General features: G+C 38.5%; 1 protein-coding gene and 1 long non-coding RNA gene across 3 annotated transcripts in view; one reads left to right on the plus strand and one right to left on the minus strand.

Moving 5' to 3' along the window:
• Positions 1-1,021: 1,021 nt before the first annotated feature.
• On the minus strand, positions 1,022-8,514 carry LOC103092845 (uncharacterized). The gene is made up of 2 exons (XR_001625199.2): positions 8,419-8,514; positions 1,022-1,460 (listed from the first exon to the last, which is right to left on the minus strand). It is a non-coding gene; the product is annotated as an uncharacterized LOC103092845 (long non-coding RNA).
• Positions 8,515-9,060: 546 nt separating this feature from the next.
• Positions 9,061-18,551, plus strand: part of NEBL (nebulette) — a 479,586-nt gene continuing 470,095 nt past the window's right edge. Inside the window, exons 1-2 of one of the 2 annotated variants that reach the window (XM_007504894.3) lie at positions 9,061-10,025; positions 12,250-12,344. In XM_007504894.3, coding sequence (XP_007504956.2) covers positions 9,957-10,025; positions 12,250-12,344 — 164 coding nt within the window. In that variant the 5' untranslated portion in view covers positions 9,061-9,956. The remainder of the gene's footprint in view (positions 10,026-12,249; positions 12,345-18,551) is intronic. The other variant, XM_056800135.1, reaches the window with a different exon arrangement.

The following is an 18,551-nucleotide window of genomic DNA, read 5'->3' on the forward strand; positions in this document are numbered from 1 at the left end:
TAATGCTGTTAGCCCATTGGCATCCATTAACAGGTGATTCTCAGCATTTATCAGAAATCCCTTTTCCATTAGAATTCTGAGTTGGACATGCATTGTGACACTGACAGGCACCATTGGTGACCATACCTTTTCTTGCTTTATGTCTCACTTGATATTCATTATCCAACAAAGGAGAATTATCAAAGTCATCTCTGTCATTGGGTCTATCAATGAATATGGGTTTCTTAGTGTCCTCTGAAAACTTTTTGCTTCTTTGCCATCTGTATTAGAAGGAAAGGGCTGTGAAAGCCTGGAAGTCACTTTGTTATTTATTTATTTATTTATTTATTTATTTACTTATTTATCCATTTATTTATTTATTTATTTATTTATTTATTTATTCATTTATTTATTTATTTATTTATTTATTTATTTATTTATTTGTTTATTTATTTATTTGTTTATTTATTTGCTTCACAGGATCACCAAATGCTCAGTCTATTGGTGTTGAGCCTCTTAGTACTTAACTAGGTGGGTCTTTGGAAAACAGACATGATATATTGCCAATATCACACTCAAAACCTTCCTAATGTGGTAGAAATTGACTCAGGTTATATTCTGTTGGTATACCCTCTAGTGTTCCAGGATAATCTCTACACCATGATGAAGCACCCCAGTAGGTCTTTTGTAGTGTAACGGTGATGACCACAGTGGTGATGGTGGCAGCAATGGACCTCAAGTATCTAGGCAATCTGCTGAAACTTTCTCTGTGTCTCTTGGTCTCTCACTCTCTGTCGGTCTTTTTCTCATATATCTATCTCTGACATATACACTGGTTGAACAGCTGATAAATTTTTCATCTACCTTAACAATTTCATCCTTGAAAAACTGGAGGAAATGACAAGTGTAACTGCTATTTGATACCAAATTCTGGTCAACATAGAAATCAATTTGTGAAGTAGAATTAACAAACATCTTAGAAGCAAGTGACAGGATAGAATTTCACTAGGTAGAGTTTAGGATAGAAGACAGGAAAACCATGTTTTGTTTGATATGCACCATAGATTTTGAGTGGAGATTTCAAGAGATTTAGAGAAAGTCTAGGTAGGGTTTAAAGTCTTAATATTCCAGAGAGGTGGAAAGCTCCAGGAATTCTGAAGGGGCAAATAGAAATTACTTTATTGAAACTATGGAATTATTTGTCTTGGTTAATACTACATTTTTTTTGGTGAGGCAGTACCAAAAGTTTATTCCAAAGTGCCTGATCATATATATAACTGGAAGTTGTAAAACCAAGACTACTAACTCCTCAATAAAAAAGCTGAATTTCACATTTCATCCAATAAAACTCCAACACAAGGACCAATAAATTAGCAAGCAAAGGGTGAATGACAACTTCTTGGATTTCCTGTAGAGGAGATTTTGTGTTCAATGAACCAGAGGGCCTCTGAACTTCTTTCCAACTCTGAGATGATATGATTCTGTGAAAAGAGGGAACTGCTTTAAGAGACCAAGGCGGCTACCTAGGAAACTTGGTAGTGAAAGCAAGTACCATGCTTTAGCTTCATATCTTATCCAGTCATACTTGGACCATCTCTTTATCTTTCTGCCTTGGTTGATATGCATCTCCTTACTTGGACCAATATTTTCTAAGCTGGATTGGAGACATGGAACCTTATACCTAGGTTGATCTGAACCTAGATAGATCTATGCTTGCTGTCCCAGGAGAAGGAAATCCATTTATTATGAATGTTCTCATTCTAGGGCTTAACTTAATTGATATAGCTTAATGGCTACTTGTTGGCCCTAGAAAATAAACTATATCTCAGTTTCACATCCTGTCTGCCATTTACCAGGGCTATTTCACCAGTCTGCAGCATCTGATTGGCTTTCCCCCACTTGGATTAGCACTCTTCATATAAGACCTGAGACCTGGGTCCCCCTAATAAAGTATTCCTGAATCTATAGGGCAACTAGGTGGTTTAATGAATAGAGTGCTGAGCTTGGAGTCAAGAAGATCTGAGTACAAATTCAAACTCAGACACATACTATATAAGCCTGGGCAAGTCATTTAACCTTAGTTTGCCTCAGTTTTCTTATCTGAAAAATGGGGATGATAATAATAGCACCTACCCCCCCCCCCAATGGTGGTTGTATTATTGCAAAGAGTCTAGTGTAGTACCTGGCACATAGTAAGCAATATATAAATGTTAGCAATTATAATTGTTATTGTTATTCTATTCTGTTCTCTAAGGTCCTATGAGAGTTGATCCATTAATTTTTGGAGTCCCTGTCCTAGAAGTCCTCTTCTTCCTACCCTCTTCACATTCCCTCAACAAAACTTTCTTCCATGATCACCTCTCCTGTTCATGTATTGTTTTCTTTTCCTATTAGAATGTAAGTTGGTTGAAGAGAGGCCATCCACCCCACCCATCTCTCCCTCTCTCTCTCTCCCCTCTCCTCTTCAATTTTCTTTTTTCTCCATTCCCCCTCTTTCCATCCATCCTTCTCCTTTCTCCTCCTCCTGTTCTTCTCTCCTCCTCCCCTCTTCTCTTTTCTCCCTCTGTTTCTTCATCCCTCCTTTCTCCCCTTCTATTCCTCTTTTTTCTCTCTCCTCTCCTTTTCCACTCCATTTCTCCTTCTCCCTCACCCCTCTCTCTTATGCCCTTCCTTCTTCCTTTCCCCTTCCCTTCCCTACATTTCCCCCTCTTTCTACACCTCCCCTTTCTTTCTTTAATACTCAAATAAACCTCTTTTAAAAATATCTATCATGATTATTTTAGTAAGCCTTATTGTATCCATTTACTCAAAAAGTTGATAACCTCAGCAAAATGTCCGCCTAGCCTGATACTCTAAGAATAAATAAGAATGCTTAAGCCCCATATCTCAAGCTGGCAACAAATAGTAAGGACAACCCAAAGATTTTCTTTTAGTTATTTTGGGGGGGGCAATAAGATGGTCAAAAGAGCATCATGGTTCAAGTGGATGGGATACTAAAAGATAACAGTGAAAAAGAAGAGCAATTTGATACTCATTTTCCTTCTGTTTTTCTCTTCTAAGAAAATGATCTTTGAATTGGAAAGAGAAATGATTAGCAAGGATGGAACCCAAGATGAATGAGATAACATCCAATCATCAATGAATTCAAGGACCAGGCCCAGATAGTACAAAAGAGGATACTGAAAGGGCAGGCAAATAGGATCTTGGGGTTGTAGTATAGTGATCTTTGAGATAATTCTGGTGAATGGGAGAGATGTCTACAATTTATAGTCTGGTGAATTTGACTTTCAGTCCTGGAAAACTTCTAGAATACTTACCCCATTTCCCCCCACCCCAAGAATACATAGGAATGGTTTTAGGAAGGAAATCAATGAAAATTACCCTGGATTTACCATGAACAGGTCATGCTAGGTTAACTTCATTTCTTTGATAGAATAGCCTGTTTGATCAGGGGAATTCCATAGACATAGTAAATATATGTCAGCAAAAACACATGACCTAAACTCCAACCTTGTTCTTTTGGACAAAATAGAGATCAGGAGATCTGAGTTCTAATGATAACATGGTGTATATAGAAGGAGCTGGATTTGTTGTCCAGGGTCAAATTTCCATTCTGCTACTTACCTCTTAAGTGTGACTTTTATGAGGGACCTTGGTTTTCCTATCAGTCAAATGAAAGTATTAAAATAGATGATATCTCAAAGTCCCTTTCGGTTCTAATATTCTGTCATAATAGACTCATTTCTTTTTAAAACAACTCATTTTCTTCTAATATGTAGATTTTGATTTATTCACTACAACACATATATTTTGAAATTATTCAAGTTTTTAACATTTTTATTTATTGTTGATGGATATTAAATTATTTGCAGCAACTAAATGTGCTGAGCCAGGAAACCTTTAAACTCATACCAGATTTATATCTATGTAGCTTTTGATTTTTGTTTAAAATTTTTAAAAAATCATTAAGTATCTACTTTGTGCTTATGCTAAGTGCTTTACAAATGTATTCTCATTTAATCCTCACAACAACCTTGGGAGGTAGATGCTATTCTTATTCTCATTTTACAATTGAGGAAACTGAGGCAGACAGAGATTAAGTGACTTACTCAAGATTACACAGATAGAAAGTAACTGAGACTAAATCTGAACTCAGGCCTCCTCACAATAGTGCTTTATCTACTGTACTATTCAGTTGCCCTTAAGTTATTCTATTAATTTATTATGTGATAATTACTAAAATTAACTTAAGTTTTTATACATATACAAAGTTATATGGATAATTGAAACAATTACCTGGATACTTTCCTACTCAAATATCTAGTCACTTGGGTGGAACCTATATTTAACTTGAATGAAATTTATCTTTGCCTCAGTTATCTAAGATAATTCAGGAGAAATTTATTTTAATTAATTAATTAATTTATTTTTAAAAATACTTACCTTCTGTCTTGGAGCCAATTTGGCTCCAAAGCAGAAGAGTGGTAAGGGCTAGTCAATGAGGGTTAAGTGACTTGCCCAGGGTCACACAGCTGGGAAGTGTCTGAGGTCATATTTGAACCTTGAACCTCCTATCTCTAGCCCTGACTCTCAATCCACTGAGTCACCTATGCCCCCTATTTTAATTTATTTTAAATAAAGCAGATTATAGTTTTTATATGTCAAGTCCTGGGTTATTTCATTTAAAAACTGAGACTAAGGTTAAGTAACTTTCTCAGGTTCATACAAGTAGTAGTTGTTATAGACCAATATGCCATATTGCTAAAACTGTTTTATGAATATGCCCTTAATACCTATTAAGTGAAGTAGTCTGAGATTAATTTATATTTACTCTTCAGTATAATAATTTAGAGCAGCCTTTGTGAACCCATTTGGGGTTTTCTTGGCAAAGATATTAGAGTTTGTTGCCATTTCCTTCTCTAGCTCATTTTACAGACAAGGAAACCAAGGTAAATGGAGTTAAGTGACTTGCCCAGGGTCACACAGCTAGGAAGTATTTGAGGCCTGATTTGAACTCAGTAAGGTGATTTTTTTCTGACTGTAGGCCCTGTACTCTATCTACTCTTTCAGCTAAAGCCAAAATAATCATTATCCTTAAGAAGTTTGTATTCTAGTTGGGAAAGATGTTGAATGAAAAGATAAAGTTGATAGTTAAAAAAAATTTTTTTTTGCTTTCTTCTTACTCCTTTGAGTCTTGTTTTATATTATAGGTTTTCCTCCTCCCATTAAAGTCTCCCTTATAACGAAAAGAGTAAAACTGAACATCGAAGCAGCCAAGTCTGACTGTATCTACAACATTCTGTATCCATAGTCCCCTCACCTATGATAAACCCCATTATAAAGGTTTTTGTAGCATTTAAAAACATTATAGTTATTGGTAACTTTTTTTACTGACTTCGCTTTTGTATACATTTTCCCTCCTTTCCTTAACCAGTTGAGCAACCTTTGTAACAAAGTTTAAAAAAGAAAGGGGGCAGGGCAAAGCTAGGTAGCAGAGTGGATAGAGACCTAGTCAGGGAGTTGAGAAGACCTGGGTTCAAATGTAACCTCAGATACTTCCTAGGTGTGTGACCTGGGGCAAGTCACTTACCACTGTCTAGTCCTTGATGCACTTTTGTCTTAGAATTGATACTGAGATAGAAGGTGAGGGTTGGGAAAAAAAAGGGAACAGCTTATCAAAACAAAGGCAGTAAATCTACTTATCCACTCAAATACATGCCTGTATGCATACACATTGGCTTTCCAACAACCTAATTAGCTATTCTTATCACTAAAATAGTGTGAGGGAGGAGATAGTGATAGAACTGAATAAAAAAAGGAAGGAGGGTAATTGAAACATAACAAAATGCAGAACAAGCAGAAGATAGTTCAGATGGGGTTGCAAACAAGTGAGGCGGTTTTGTCTTGATCATATTCATTTTGCTACACACTTGAAAACTCTGAGTAACCAAAGTTTGTTTTATATGAATCCTCTTTTCTGTTCTTTGTACTCTGAAATATTTTTTGATGTTTATGCTCATTACAAAAATAAAATAAATCTAGGTAAATACAATAAAATCTATCTCAAAAGTCTATATGAATACCCAGACCCTCTGCAAAAACTTAATGATTTATAATAGGGTTATTAACATTCTTGCATGTAACATTCCTTTTGAAAACATCAGCAAAGGGCTCACCCTTTTGACATTGTCCAGTATTCTCTCAAGCTAAAAGTAATTAGAAACAGATCATTAAGAAACAGTATATAAAAATTCCATTGTATAGGGGCAAGTAACTGTCTCTGCTGCATCTCCTGAATTTGGAACTCTTTTTAATGTCTGAATAGCCTGGTTTCTCCCTAATTTGCAGAGACACTTTGATTATAAATGGTATAATCTCTTTTATTTTTTATTTTTTTTAAACTCTTACCTTCCATCTTAGAATCAATACTGTGTATTGGTTTTAAGGCAAAAGAGTGGTAAGGGCTAGGCAATGGGGGTCAAGTGACTTGCCCATGGTCACACAGCTAGGAAGTGTCTGAGGTCACATTTGAACCCAGGACCTCCTGTCTCTGGGCCTGGTTCTCAATCCACTGAGCTACCCAGATGCCCCCTATAATCTCTTTTAAAGTGTCTGAATTCCTTGGAGTGACTTTGTAAATATGGGGTTTGTACATTGTTATGAGTTTAATTCATCCTCTGGTGGGGCCAGGAAGAAGTGGTGATGGAGAAAGTTCCCTCCTCCCTTTTATTTCCATCTACTAAAGTTCCCCTAAGGGAAAACATCAGAGTAAATTTGAGGCCAAAAGTGATACAGCCCAGCTTCCAAGGTTTATGCTTCACTGGTAGCCTTTCACTTTGGATATTTTATCTTTAATAGAGGGGAAAAGAAAATATCCAACAATATCTTTTGCAATTTCATTAACCTCACACGAACTGAACCAGGTGGTATCCTTCACTGACTTGCATCAGCATGCCAACCAAAGGATTAACTGTGTATTTCCCCAAATCAATGCAGGTCCTTTCCTAACATTATCTAGTATTTATTTAATGCTCGTGATTAAGCACTATATATAAATAATGGGAGCAATAGAGATGACTCTACAGAGGTCCAATGAAGGACAGCTCCTCATCAGAAAAATTAAAGGAATTGGGTTTGTTTTGTCTAAAGAAAAGAAGGCAAAATAAATGAATGTCTTCATGTACATGAAGACTTTTAGGACAGGGCTGCTGGTCAGTTGTCCTTTGTGACAGTGGAGCTCCAAATAAAAAGAAATGGACTTAAATTATAATGGGGAGGTTTTGGTTGATAATATAAAGGATTTTATAGTCAGGTTAGAGAATACTGGAATGGACAAGACTATAGGTATTTGTCGGCCTTGAAGGCAGAGGGCTGGATGGATCACTTTGTCCCTCAAGGTCCCAAAAGACCCAATGATTTTGCATTTAGAAAGCTTAGGTCCGGCTTACATTAGCTGACTCAGAATTTTTTTTGCATTACTAAAGGACACTTTAAAACCTTTAAGAGATAGTCTTAAGCCAAAATGAATTTGGTGAAAATAAATTTCAAGAGAAAGCAGATGTAATAGAGGTAAAATATATTACTGTGTACTTGATTCTCAGCCATGGAAAGAAGAAAATAGCTCCGTTTCGGCTTGCTAATAATTAATTCAATGAATAGTTAAAATATCTGAGTCAGATCCAAGAATTATAGGTTTCCATTACTCCTCCCCCACCTCCACTGGAAGATCTCTTTGCTAAATTAAAATTTTAGATGATGAAATTAATATTTACAATCATTAATTGCTTTTAAGGGGAGCCAGGAAACTAATGCTGTAAAACAAGGCATTTCAAGTGAATGTAGAAATAATTTTTTTTCTTTCCTCTAAGTTAGAACTTAAGAACTTTCAATGACAATGGACACTGGATTTATTGTTTCACTTGTTTTTCAGCCGTGGTGAGCTCTGTAATAAATGGCTTCAAAGGCTGTTGAGTTTCACTGATGTTTCCTTAAGTAGTTACCTTTGCTGAAGTTACACAATAGGGCATTGTTATGTAAGAAACGCTCAATAGTGCCTCCTACCTAACAAATAGCGGTAGAAGTCATAGTTTTCTTCTGGTATTGCTCTAGCTAAGGGGCTGTAACTAAGGTGTGTGTGTGTGTCTAGCTCTCTATCATATAGCAACATAAATAAAACCCAAACCAGTTATTGCAGGTCTTATTTAGCATGTATCAAGCTGTGTTACTTTCGTTGGCTTCTCTGTAAAAGCCAACATATTAAATCAGTAAAACTATTTAAAAATTCTGCTGCGTTCAATTTTCACGTTCTCAACTTGGAGCACAGTGAAGTTAGACAAGCTATCATGGGACCATTCAGCTTCAGGTTCTAATTTTTTTTAACCTAACAAGAGGAGTTGTATCAGGAATTCTCATGCTGGGTGAGAGCTTTGGGGGATTTACCTGTAATTTTTCAGTGTATTTAAACCAAACCAGCATCAGGCGGCGTTTCTAAACAAAATAAACATCGAACTGGGGCCCCAGATGATCAGCCTTCCTCCAAACAGCAGATGAAAAAAAGTGAGGGGGATGGGACGGTGAAAGGAAAGGCAAGTCTTTTCGCCGCCCTGCCAACCGCAATGGTGCCCGGGAACTGCATGTAACTGGATGGTCCCACTTTCCCGGGGAGAAATCTCGTAGTGCGAATGTAACAACCGGGACTTCACCTTTCCGTCCTCCAGTGTGTAGTGTTCTCTCCTGGTGGGTGGTGGAAGGAGGAAAGAGGGGTTCTGCTCCAGCTTGTGCTTGAGACCAGCTGCAAGAACAGCTGCAGCCGATTCTGCCTCAGGCTCCCAGCCTCGGGGTTAGATTATAGCTGAGGGACTAGGGAAGGATTTCACTTGGCTCTTACTGAGGTTCCTGGGAATGAGAGGGTGGTTGTGGTGGTGAAGAAGAACGTTATCCCTTCTTTTCTCTTTCCCAATCGTCCCCGGAGTGCTGTAGGTTGGGGATCAGTGTACGCACGGCGGGGGCGCCCGTGGATGCTGTTGTCCCAGGGCCGGCTGAACGCAGGGACGCCCGTGGGCGGTTTGGAGCCTTTACCAAGATTGCTGGGGTAGGGGGTGAGGAGCAAGGAGCATCTCTTAACTCCTCCGCGGGAGCGCTGCTCTCCTTCCTCTCCTCCGCTCTCCGCAGAGCTGCCGCCCCAGCCTACGCCACGGCCCCGCCGCTGCTGTCACTGTTTCTCTGGCTTCCTTCTCTCTCTCTCCCCAGACACCCGACGTGCTCGTTCACTGCAACTTTGGTCCAGGAGCGTCGGTGGGTTTGGCTTATTTCAGCTCGGCGGGGAGAGAGAGAGAGAGAGAGAGAGAGAGAGAGAGAGAGAGAGAGAGAGAGAGAGAGAGAGAGAGAGAGAGAGAGAGAGAGATTGAGATTATCTATCTCGATGAGTCATTTGTACCTAGAGTGAAACGCAGTCGGATTAACAGCAGCAGTGGCGGCGGCGGCGGCAGCTACTGGTAGAAGAGGAGGAGGAAGAGAAGAAGGAGGAGGGTGCGTTGCGCTGGTGCTGCTGTTGGTGGCCACACGGGTGAAAGGAACGGGACGCGCACGCACACACACACACACACACACATTAACACACTCACTCACGCACCCTCAGTCCCTCCCCTTCCCCCTTCCCATCCCGCATGCCACGGAGCCGCAGTTGGCAAGAAGAGCGAGCCTCGGGCTGTAGCCACCACCACTGCTGTCGTCTGCTTCAACCTTCCAGCTCTGAGCAGTAGCCGCCGCCGCCGCCGCCGCCGCCGCCCCCAGCGGGGTACGCCAGCCCGCAGGTCCTACTACCCGCCAGCCAGAAGGTGGTGGGGGACTGGCTCGCAAGGGGATGTCACACCGGCTCCTCGGAGCCCCCAGACGCCGCCGCCAGCTCCGCAGCAGAAGCAGTAACAGCCTCAGCCACTGCCTCCTCCTAGTCGTCACCCTTACCAGGAGCAGTGAAAATGAATCCTCAGTGCGCTCGCTGTGGGAAAGTCGTGTATCCCACGGAAAAAGTCAACTGCCTGGATAAGGTGAGCAAGGGTTGACGGGAGAGCGAGCCAGGGAGCAGCCAAGGGGCGATCCAGCCCCTACTCACTGGCTCCTCGGCTGCCACTGCACCTGCTAGAAGTTTGGCTTTGAAGAAGGGTGGAAAGTGGCGGGTGAGGTTGTTTGGGTGGAGAGCGAAAAGAAAAATGCCTCCAGAGGGGTCGGATGTTGTGTTGGAATATTCAGCTGGGGCAGGGGATTCGGAGTGGGAGAGAGGACTGCGGATACTGGCATTGTTGCTACCAGGCACTACTCTCCTGTCCTGCCCAAGGAGGATAGAGGATGGGAGGAGAAGAGCCGGAGAAGCTCCCAAAGGGCTGGCAAACTTGCTATAGCAAGCGAATTCCTTGACCGCCCTCTTCCTCTCCCCCTCCATCTCCCCATTGGCACTTACTGTCTCTCTTAAGACCCCATCCCCTTTTCTTCCCATCTCCTTTGCTCATTGAGAATGTGGTGGCTCCGCCAGATCTCAGGGTGGTAAGAGAAGTAAATAGTTATTAATATGCCAGGGGAAGCACTGCCGCATTGCTAAGAGGGGGAAAGCAACATCCGGATGTTCGCCTCCCCCGCCCCAGCTCCGGACCGCGAGCTTTCCAGAGAAACCCGAGGCTTTGGCGCTGTTCCCGGGCCCCACCACCTTTGATGTTCGCCTAGGGCGGACGCTGGGGCTCTCTTGGCAGAAACTCTGGCTTCTCCTGCGTTACCTACCTCTCTTCTCGCCTCCCTCTGGAGGGAGTTCAATGGAATACGTGAAAGCCCTGCTGTCACTGTGGCTCGACAGCTTTCCCGGGTTGAAAGAGGCCCCATAGATGGCACAGCATTACACGACTGTTCCTCCAGTATAACTGTGATTGCTACTTTAAATCACTCAGAAAGCGACCGGCAGGAGCAAGGAAGGAGGGGAGATTAGACAGATGCTGTGCTTCCCATGTCATTGATAATTTGGAGTGATGTCTTGTTAAAACAAACCGGTTTCCTGATCCATGGTGGGTTTTGTTGGAAGTCCCAGAAAGAAGTGGCTCTAAACCGGCATTACTGTTGTCTTTTTAAAAATCGACTTTATTGTTTGATATTTATTGACGATCATAAGATTTTCTAGCTGGAAGGGACCTTAGTTAAGAGACAAGGTGGTCCATTTCCCCTCATTTTGCAAATGAGCAAATTGAGGTCCATAGAGGCTTGCCCAAGGTCACGCTTGGGAGTAAGGAGCAGACTTAGAATTGAACCCAGGTCTTCCCGACTCCAAGTTCATTGCCTTTTCCTTTACACTAGGCTACCCACCATGCACTTAGACCATTCCTCTGAAGTGTCTTCTCTTCCAGAGGTTCAAACTAGTTGAAAAAAAAAAAAAGCTACCCTCTGGGGCAGTGACTTCTCTATGAATCAGTTTCAGAATTCTCTGTGGGGACAGTAAATAGACATGCAGTAATTATTACTACAGAAAGCCTGTATTTATTTCATAGTGAGTAATAATATCAGCTGAAAATATTAATCTCACTTAATCCTTAAATAACCTAGTATTTGTTTTTATTTCCAATTTGCAGATGAGTATACCTAGGTTCAAGAGTGTTTAAGGGTCAAGTAGCTAGGAAATAGGCAGAATTTGAACAAAGCACTCCCTTGACTCCACACCCAAGGAGGGCTTTCCTACTCTTCTACCATCATCTCTTCCCAATACATATATTACACATACTATCATTGTTCCTCTTCCCTTAAATTCTGAAAATAACAATTTACCTAAAAACCCCTTAAGGTTAAAATGCTGTCTGCTTTATTCAACTGCAAGTAGGTAAACATGTCTTTTGTTAAAATCCCTGTAGTGATTTTTTATTGTCATGGAACCCTGTGACAGTCTGGTGAAGTCTGTGTATTCCATTTCAGTGATGTTGTTTAATGTCTGAAATAAAACAGGATTGCAAAGGAAACCAATTGAATTGCAGGTATCAATATATTTTATAAAGTTCATGTGTCCCAGGTTAAGAAATTCTGCTTTAGTGCATTTTCAAATACTAGTAAGAAATTTAATTAGCTGTAGAATCACTGTTGCCTAGTGAACAGGGCACTGGATCAAGAATTTCAGATCCCACCTCAGATATTTCCTCCTAGGTCCCTTCTTTAACCCTAAAATTGTCACCTATGGTCTTTAACTCTGAATTAAATTTAGAAAATAGTGATGACCATAAAACTAATTCAAAATTTTCCCTCCAGTACTGGCATAAAGGATGTTTCCATTGTGAAGTCTGCAAGATGGCATTAAACATGAACAACTATAAAGGATATGAGAAGAAACCCTATTGTAATGCGTAAGTATTATAAATGTCATGAGTGGTATCAATGTGAAAATTCAAACTTCTTACTATGAAGAATTGACTTAATGTCAGTCTAAGTGCGGTTTGTAGCTAGTTTTCTATTCATAGAAAATGGTTCCTTGGTGACGGTACATAGAGTGAAATGTGGGTTCTGTAAGGTTGATGGCTATACCTTTGAGGAGGATTCTTAGTCTTTTAGGTAGATTTTCTGTGTTTCAAAATAGAACTCAAGAGGAACTTTTTTGAAGGATATAAAAATTGTTTATATTCAAAATCCAACTCTGTCAGATAAAGTATGGGCTCCACTTAACAGGCCTATATGGATTTTTTTCATATTGATTTGGTTATATAATCAGATTTAACTATGATTTTGCATTGCAACTGAGTTCATGTGAATAGAGCCTTGTCTTAGAGACTTCAGCTGAACTCTAATGAAATGATGAGGGTTAAACATAATAGCTCATTTGTACATGGTTTAAAAGGTTTTTCAAAGCAATCACAGTCATCTTGTGGAGTAGGTTACTTTGGAATTTTAATGTAACAAATAAATAAATTTAAATGGAAAAAAAGTATTGGTAATCCCATTTTATGGATTCAGGGAACCTAGGCTTCAAGAGGTTAAGTGACTCATGTATTAGAGCTTGGCTTGATGCTCAAACCTCCTAATTTCAAATCATTGGTCTTTTCATAATCCTACGCTGACTTTAGCCCAAAAAACTTGGGAACTAGGCATAACTAACGTTGCCTAGTAATAGTAATGAATATTTCAGTTTTTATTTTTCAATTCCAAATTTCCACCTTCTTTCACTCCTACCCTACTCATTGAGAAGGCAAGAAATACTTCTGAAGTATCTGAATACTTATGAAGTCATGAAAAACATAACATGGGGAAAAAAGCAAGAAAAATTAAGAGAAAAAATGTGCTTCAGTCTGTACTCAGAGCCCAGCAATGCTCTTTATAGAGCTGGGTAGTATTTTTCATCATGAATCCTTTGGAATTGTCATGGATCATTGTATTGATCAGAGTTGCTAAGTCTTTCACAGTTGATTGTTGTTATGATGGGCTGTTACTATATAAATTGTCCTTTCCAGTTTTCTTCACTTTGTATCAGTTCATATAAATCTTACTAGGATTTTCTGAAACCATCCTGTTTGTCCTTTTATATAGTACAATAGTATTCCATCATATTCATATATATTATGCCATAGCTAATTCAGCTATTCCTCAGTTGATGGGCATCACCCCATTTTTCAGTTTTTTTGCTACCATTTAAAAATTGCTATAAATAATTTTGTACATACGAGTCTTTTCCCTTTTTATTTAATCTCCTTAGGCTATTAGCAATAATGCAGAGTCAAAGAGTATGCACAATTTTAGTAACCTTTTGGGCATAGTTCTAAACTATTCTCCAAAAACAATTATCTGTAGCATTTTGGAGTTTGCAAATAACTTTACATATATTACCTCACAGCCACCATATGGAAGGTCTTACAACATTAATATCATCATTTTTAAGATGATGAAACATGTTCAGAAAAGTCAAGGCACTTGCTCATAGTCATATCACTATGAAGGAGCAGAGGTTAGGTTTGAACTCAGGGCTTTAAAATTCCAAGTTCAACATCTGCTTCTGCATTTAGTGTGTTAAGATCAGTCTTGCCACTAGGATTCCTCTATGGGTCTGATGTACTCTGTCAGTGAGATTCCAGGGAAGCAAAGAATCTTGAAGATTTGAATTGGGCCAAGAAGCAGAAGGGAAGTATTAAGATCAACTACTCAGTTGTTAAAAAGGTTCTTTTTAAACTAGATCAGAACTTTTCATTCACTGGGTCAGTTTTTGTTTCCTTTTCCTGACCCACAGAACTATTTGTTAAATGATAGAGCTCTGGAACTCTTTGAAAATAGAACAGTGCTTTGTTATTCAGTTGTACCCAACTCTTTGAGACCCTATGGACCATACAATCCATGGTTCTTGGCAAAGATACTGGAATGAATGGCTTGCCATTTCCTTCTCCAGTGGATTAAAGCAAACAGAGGGTAAGCGACTTGTGCAGGGCCAAACAACTAGTAAATGTCTGAGGCCACATTTGAACCCGGGTCTTTCTGATTCCAGGTCCATCACTCTATCGAGAATTGAGCAATTATCCTGTCTCTTCCATAGTCTACTTCTGTTGCCTAGATCCTCATTTCCTCTATTTTTTATAGTTGAACAAATTATGAATTTTAATTTAAAGTCCTTGTGTGAAAATATTAGCTATATCATAGTTGTGATTCTGGAAACAACACAACTTTCTTTCAAAAAATTTAATTAATTAAGAATATTTTTCCATAGTTCCATGATTCATGTTCTTTCCCCCCTCCTGTAGTCGTCAAGCAATTTAACATGTATCATTGTTCAAAACCTATTTCCATATTATTACTATTTGTAATAGGGCGATCATTTAAAGTCAACACCCCCAACTTTCCCTCTAGAGTGGACCTTCAGACAGCAAGATCTCATGGAATGGCCTTACTTTAGGCAAAAAATGGTATTTGAAATTAGTAAACAGGTTGGTCTTCATGTCTAGGTAAAAGAGTGGCTGCTTGCAATAAATGTGCCACACAGCACAGTACTAGGTCCATAGGTACAAGAGATGGAATTGCCTTTTTTATACTTCTTTATGCCTCTCTCATCAATTAGCATTATGCTTTGTACATAGTCTAGGCACTTAACAAATATTTATTGTTCATGACCCAGTAGGTACTTAGTAAACACTAAAAGCAAACCTGTGATGGTTAAATGATTGTACTATATGTAAATCCCTGTGTGATTTATTTCAAAATATATGAGAAAAATGAGCAATTGGCTTAAAAAATTCAAACAAAAATACCCCTCACCATAACTGCTCCTTAAAATGGGAAGCAAGGATTTATGGGAGTATCTCTTGACCAAGAGGCATGGGACCTCTTTAGAGAAATCAGCTGGGGTTCTATAATTGTGGGTCAAAGATAGGAGTCCAAAATAAAAGCAAAGAAATGAATTAGTATGAAGAGGAAGACTAACTTTCTGGGTTCAGATATAGTTTTTACAACATTTCAAGATGACTTAGAGTACACAGCCAATTAGCAGGATTCTGTAACTACTTAGGAAAAATAAATAAGGCATTTCACAGGAGAGGGAAGGGTAAATACAGTGGGGAATCATTTAAAGGAGAGTTGTCTGGGGGAAAACTTGTTATGCAGCCTATAGGGTTTATTTTTGGATTGAGAAACCGTTCTCTGTTCAAGAACAGGAAACAAGGGGAGGTGACCAAATTCTTTTTCAATTGTTAAAGAAGTCTATTTAGACAAAACTGCAGGTGTCTCTTACTCAAGTAAAACAGGCATTGAGACCATCTTCTTTACTACGTCCTAGAAAAGTTTGTTATATCTTATTTCTCCTTGTTTTCTACTATTAGGTCACCAGGTGGTTGGGGGATTTCTGCATTGTTAGACCATTAAGGTGTCATGGAATGATGGTGGTTCCTATTTCCCACCATGAAATAGCCTGGATAAATGAAATTCACAGGTGATCCAAAAGCTCCATCTTAATCAAAGTCAAATGGATCATTAGATCATAGATTTAGAGTTGGAAGGCATTGTAGAGGCTTTGTACTGAAGAGGGGAGTAGCCAAATGAACAGATCTGAATTATACATTCTTTCATTTTCTCTCTATGGAAGCATATGTAGGTGAAAGAAGAATATATAATATAATTATATAATGTAATAATAAAATAGCATAATATATAAGAAAATATAATATAATATGTAAACTGAGTCATCAACCCCTGGATAATGAAAAGTAACCTACATTTCCTGCAACAATTTTACTTTATGTGTGGTCATTTTCAGACTAGATGGATTTAAAGCTTTTGAAAACTCTTCCGATGCCTTATTGTGGTATAGGCTCTCGAAGACAGCTTGTACCAAGTAGAGTCCCACCGAATGACTGTATGTTTGTCAACCAAGGACCTACCTATCTAAGTTTGGAGAAGTTAATTGGGCAAATCATCTCTGTTTGTTTGTGCTTGTGTGTGGACACTTAAAACTGCTTCAGCCCTATTCTTCAATGCTTGCCTCATTAAGTTTTGTTAAATTTAGAATAGAAATAGAAAACTTCCCTAAAAAATCTTGTGCTTATTAGCAAATTCTGTTGGTTTAGTCATTCACAATCTAACTTATTTTTGAATCAGTAGATTGGGATGAGTTTTTTTTATGATCTCAGATGAATTATAAAACAAAAACATTGTCCATTTCTATCTAGGAAAATCCATGTTTTCATTCATAGAAATAGGGCTTATCCATAATTTCTTTCTCATTCTTAAGAGGAGCACCTGCCCCAAATTTAGACTTTTTGTGCCTCAGTTTCCTCATTTTGAAAATGATAGTGTTAGACTAGATGATAGTCTGTGACTTCTAAAGTTCCTTCTTAGTTTCTAAGTCTTGTTCAACTCTTGAATTTTCTTGATAGAGATTCTATATTTCCTTCTCTAGCTCATTTTATAGATGAGGAAACTGAGTCAAATAAGGGAAAGTGACTTGCCCATGGTCACGCAGATAGTAAGTATCTGAGGCCAGATTTGAACTTGGGCCTTTCTGATTCCAGGCTTGGCATTTGATCCACTGTACCACTTGCTTGCCCCTCTGGTTCTCACTTGCCTAAAAGCTTAGAATATTATACAAGCCACCTATGAAATGCCTGATTGTACTCTAGGTGAGTCTTATAAGGAAATCTTTGGACAAATTCTCATCTAATTCGCAGTGCTTTTCAGAGAGGCTTTAAATGCTTACTGTATTGAATTCAGACCTTTCCTATCAGAACCTGTGGGATAACTTGTATGGAAGTGGTTATGTGGAATGGCTACAGTAATTTCCTCATCTCAATGTTTTTTTACACATACTATACAATGCCCCTTGAAAATGAAAGATTCTGTGTGGAGGAAAGGTAATATTTTCTCTGCACCTCATTGGATAACATTTATATTTAATGAACTCAATATACATACATATATTAATCTGGGATAGTGACATTTTCTTTCATTGCTTTGAGTCAGTTTCAGTCATTGCTCAATTATTGGTCCCATTTCTACTCATTAAGTCACAATGTTTTCAGGAAGGACATGTGTGACATTTCTTTTGAAATTAATCTTTATCACTGAGGATGGCCTTCGAGCAATTGTCATAGTGATGTAGGTAATCCAAGTCCATCCTTTTCTTGCATTAAAAGGCTTGAAAATTGATGTCTGGAGTTCTTTTAAGAAAAATGTAATTCCTTCTTATTTCGATCTGTAAAAGATGTTACCTTTGAATGAAACAGGACTATGTTTGAAATGATTTATTTTTTTAGTTTTAATATGTTGATTTTTTAGAGTTCTCTGTTTTCAGAGGGAAACAAGTTTTTTTGTTTGATTTCATGCAAAAAGGGAACATTAAGGAAATACAATTTACATAATATTTAAATGTTGATCTTTTGAAAGAGTGATCAAAGTATACTTGGTACAGACTAGATGTGAGACTCAATACAAATTTGGTTCTTAAAGCAGCAGTCTCCACTATTAAAATATTTTAAAACAAAACTGATCTGCTTTGGTACATGCTATATTTCTGTAAACTTTCATGTTTCATCAGGAGAAGATGGATGATGAAGCTCAGGCAGGATGTTTCTTCATCAGGGAACTGGGGAAGAGAAAAACACTACACAGCATTTTTGTTTATTTCTTAGATGTGCTGAGAATACAGAGCTTGACTATTGGATAAAAAACCCCAATAAACACACAGCATGAGAATATATTCTAGGAAAAAAAGGTTATAGTAAGGCATTTTTCTTACCCAAATAGATTTCTTACCCCAAAATATTTTGAAATAAGTTAATTATATGAAGAAAACAGGTATCCAACAGACACATTTTTTCATCAGCAGTTTTTGAAAAAGGAATGTTATTAATTTCTCTTGTGTAAAAGTCAAAATGACATATTTTTATATGTAACTCCCTTCCAGGGAGCTTTCTTGAGTTATGATTAGTATCTTTGATTATATGTTATTGTTGTAAATATTTTAATTTTATACATTCTCCAGTTCACTATTTGTTTATTAAGAGAGAAAGTGATTCTTTATCTTGTAAGTGAAAGTTACCTCTTAGAAATAGCAGTGCCAGCTATTGATTAGTTAATGAGCTTTATCT

The sequence above is a fragment of the Monodelphis domestica genome, chromosome 5 (assembly GCF_027887165.1).
Source record: "Monodelphis domestica isolate mMonDom1 chromosome 5, mMonDom1.pri, whole genome shotgun sequence".
NCBI classification, from domain to species: domain Eukaryota; kingdom Metazoa; phylum Chordata; class Mammalia; order Didelphimorphia; family Didelphidae; genus Monodelphis; species Monodelphis domestica.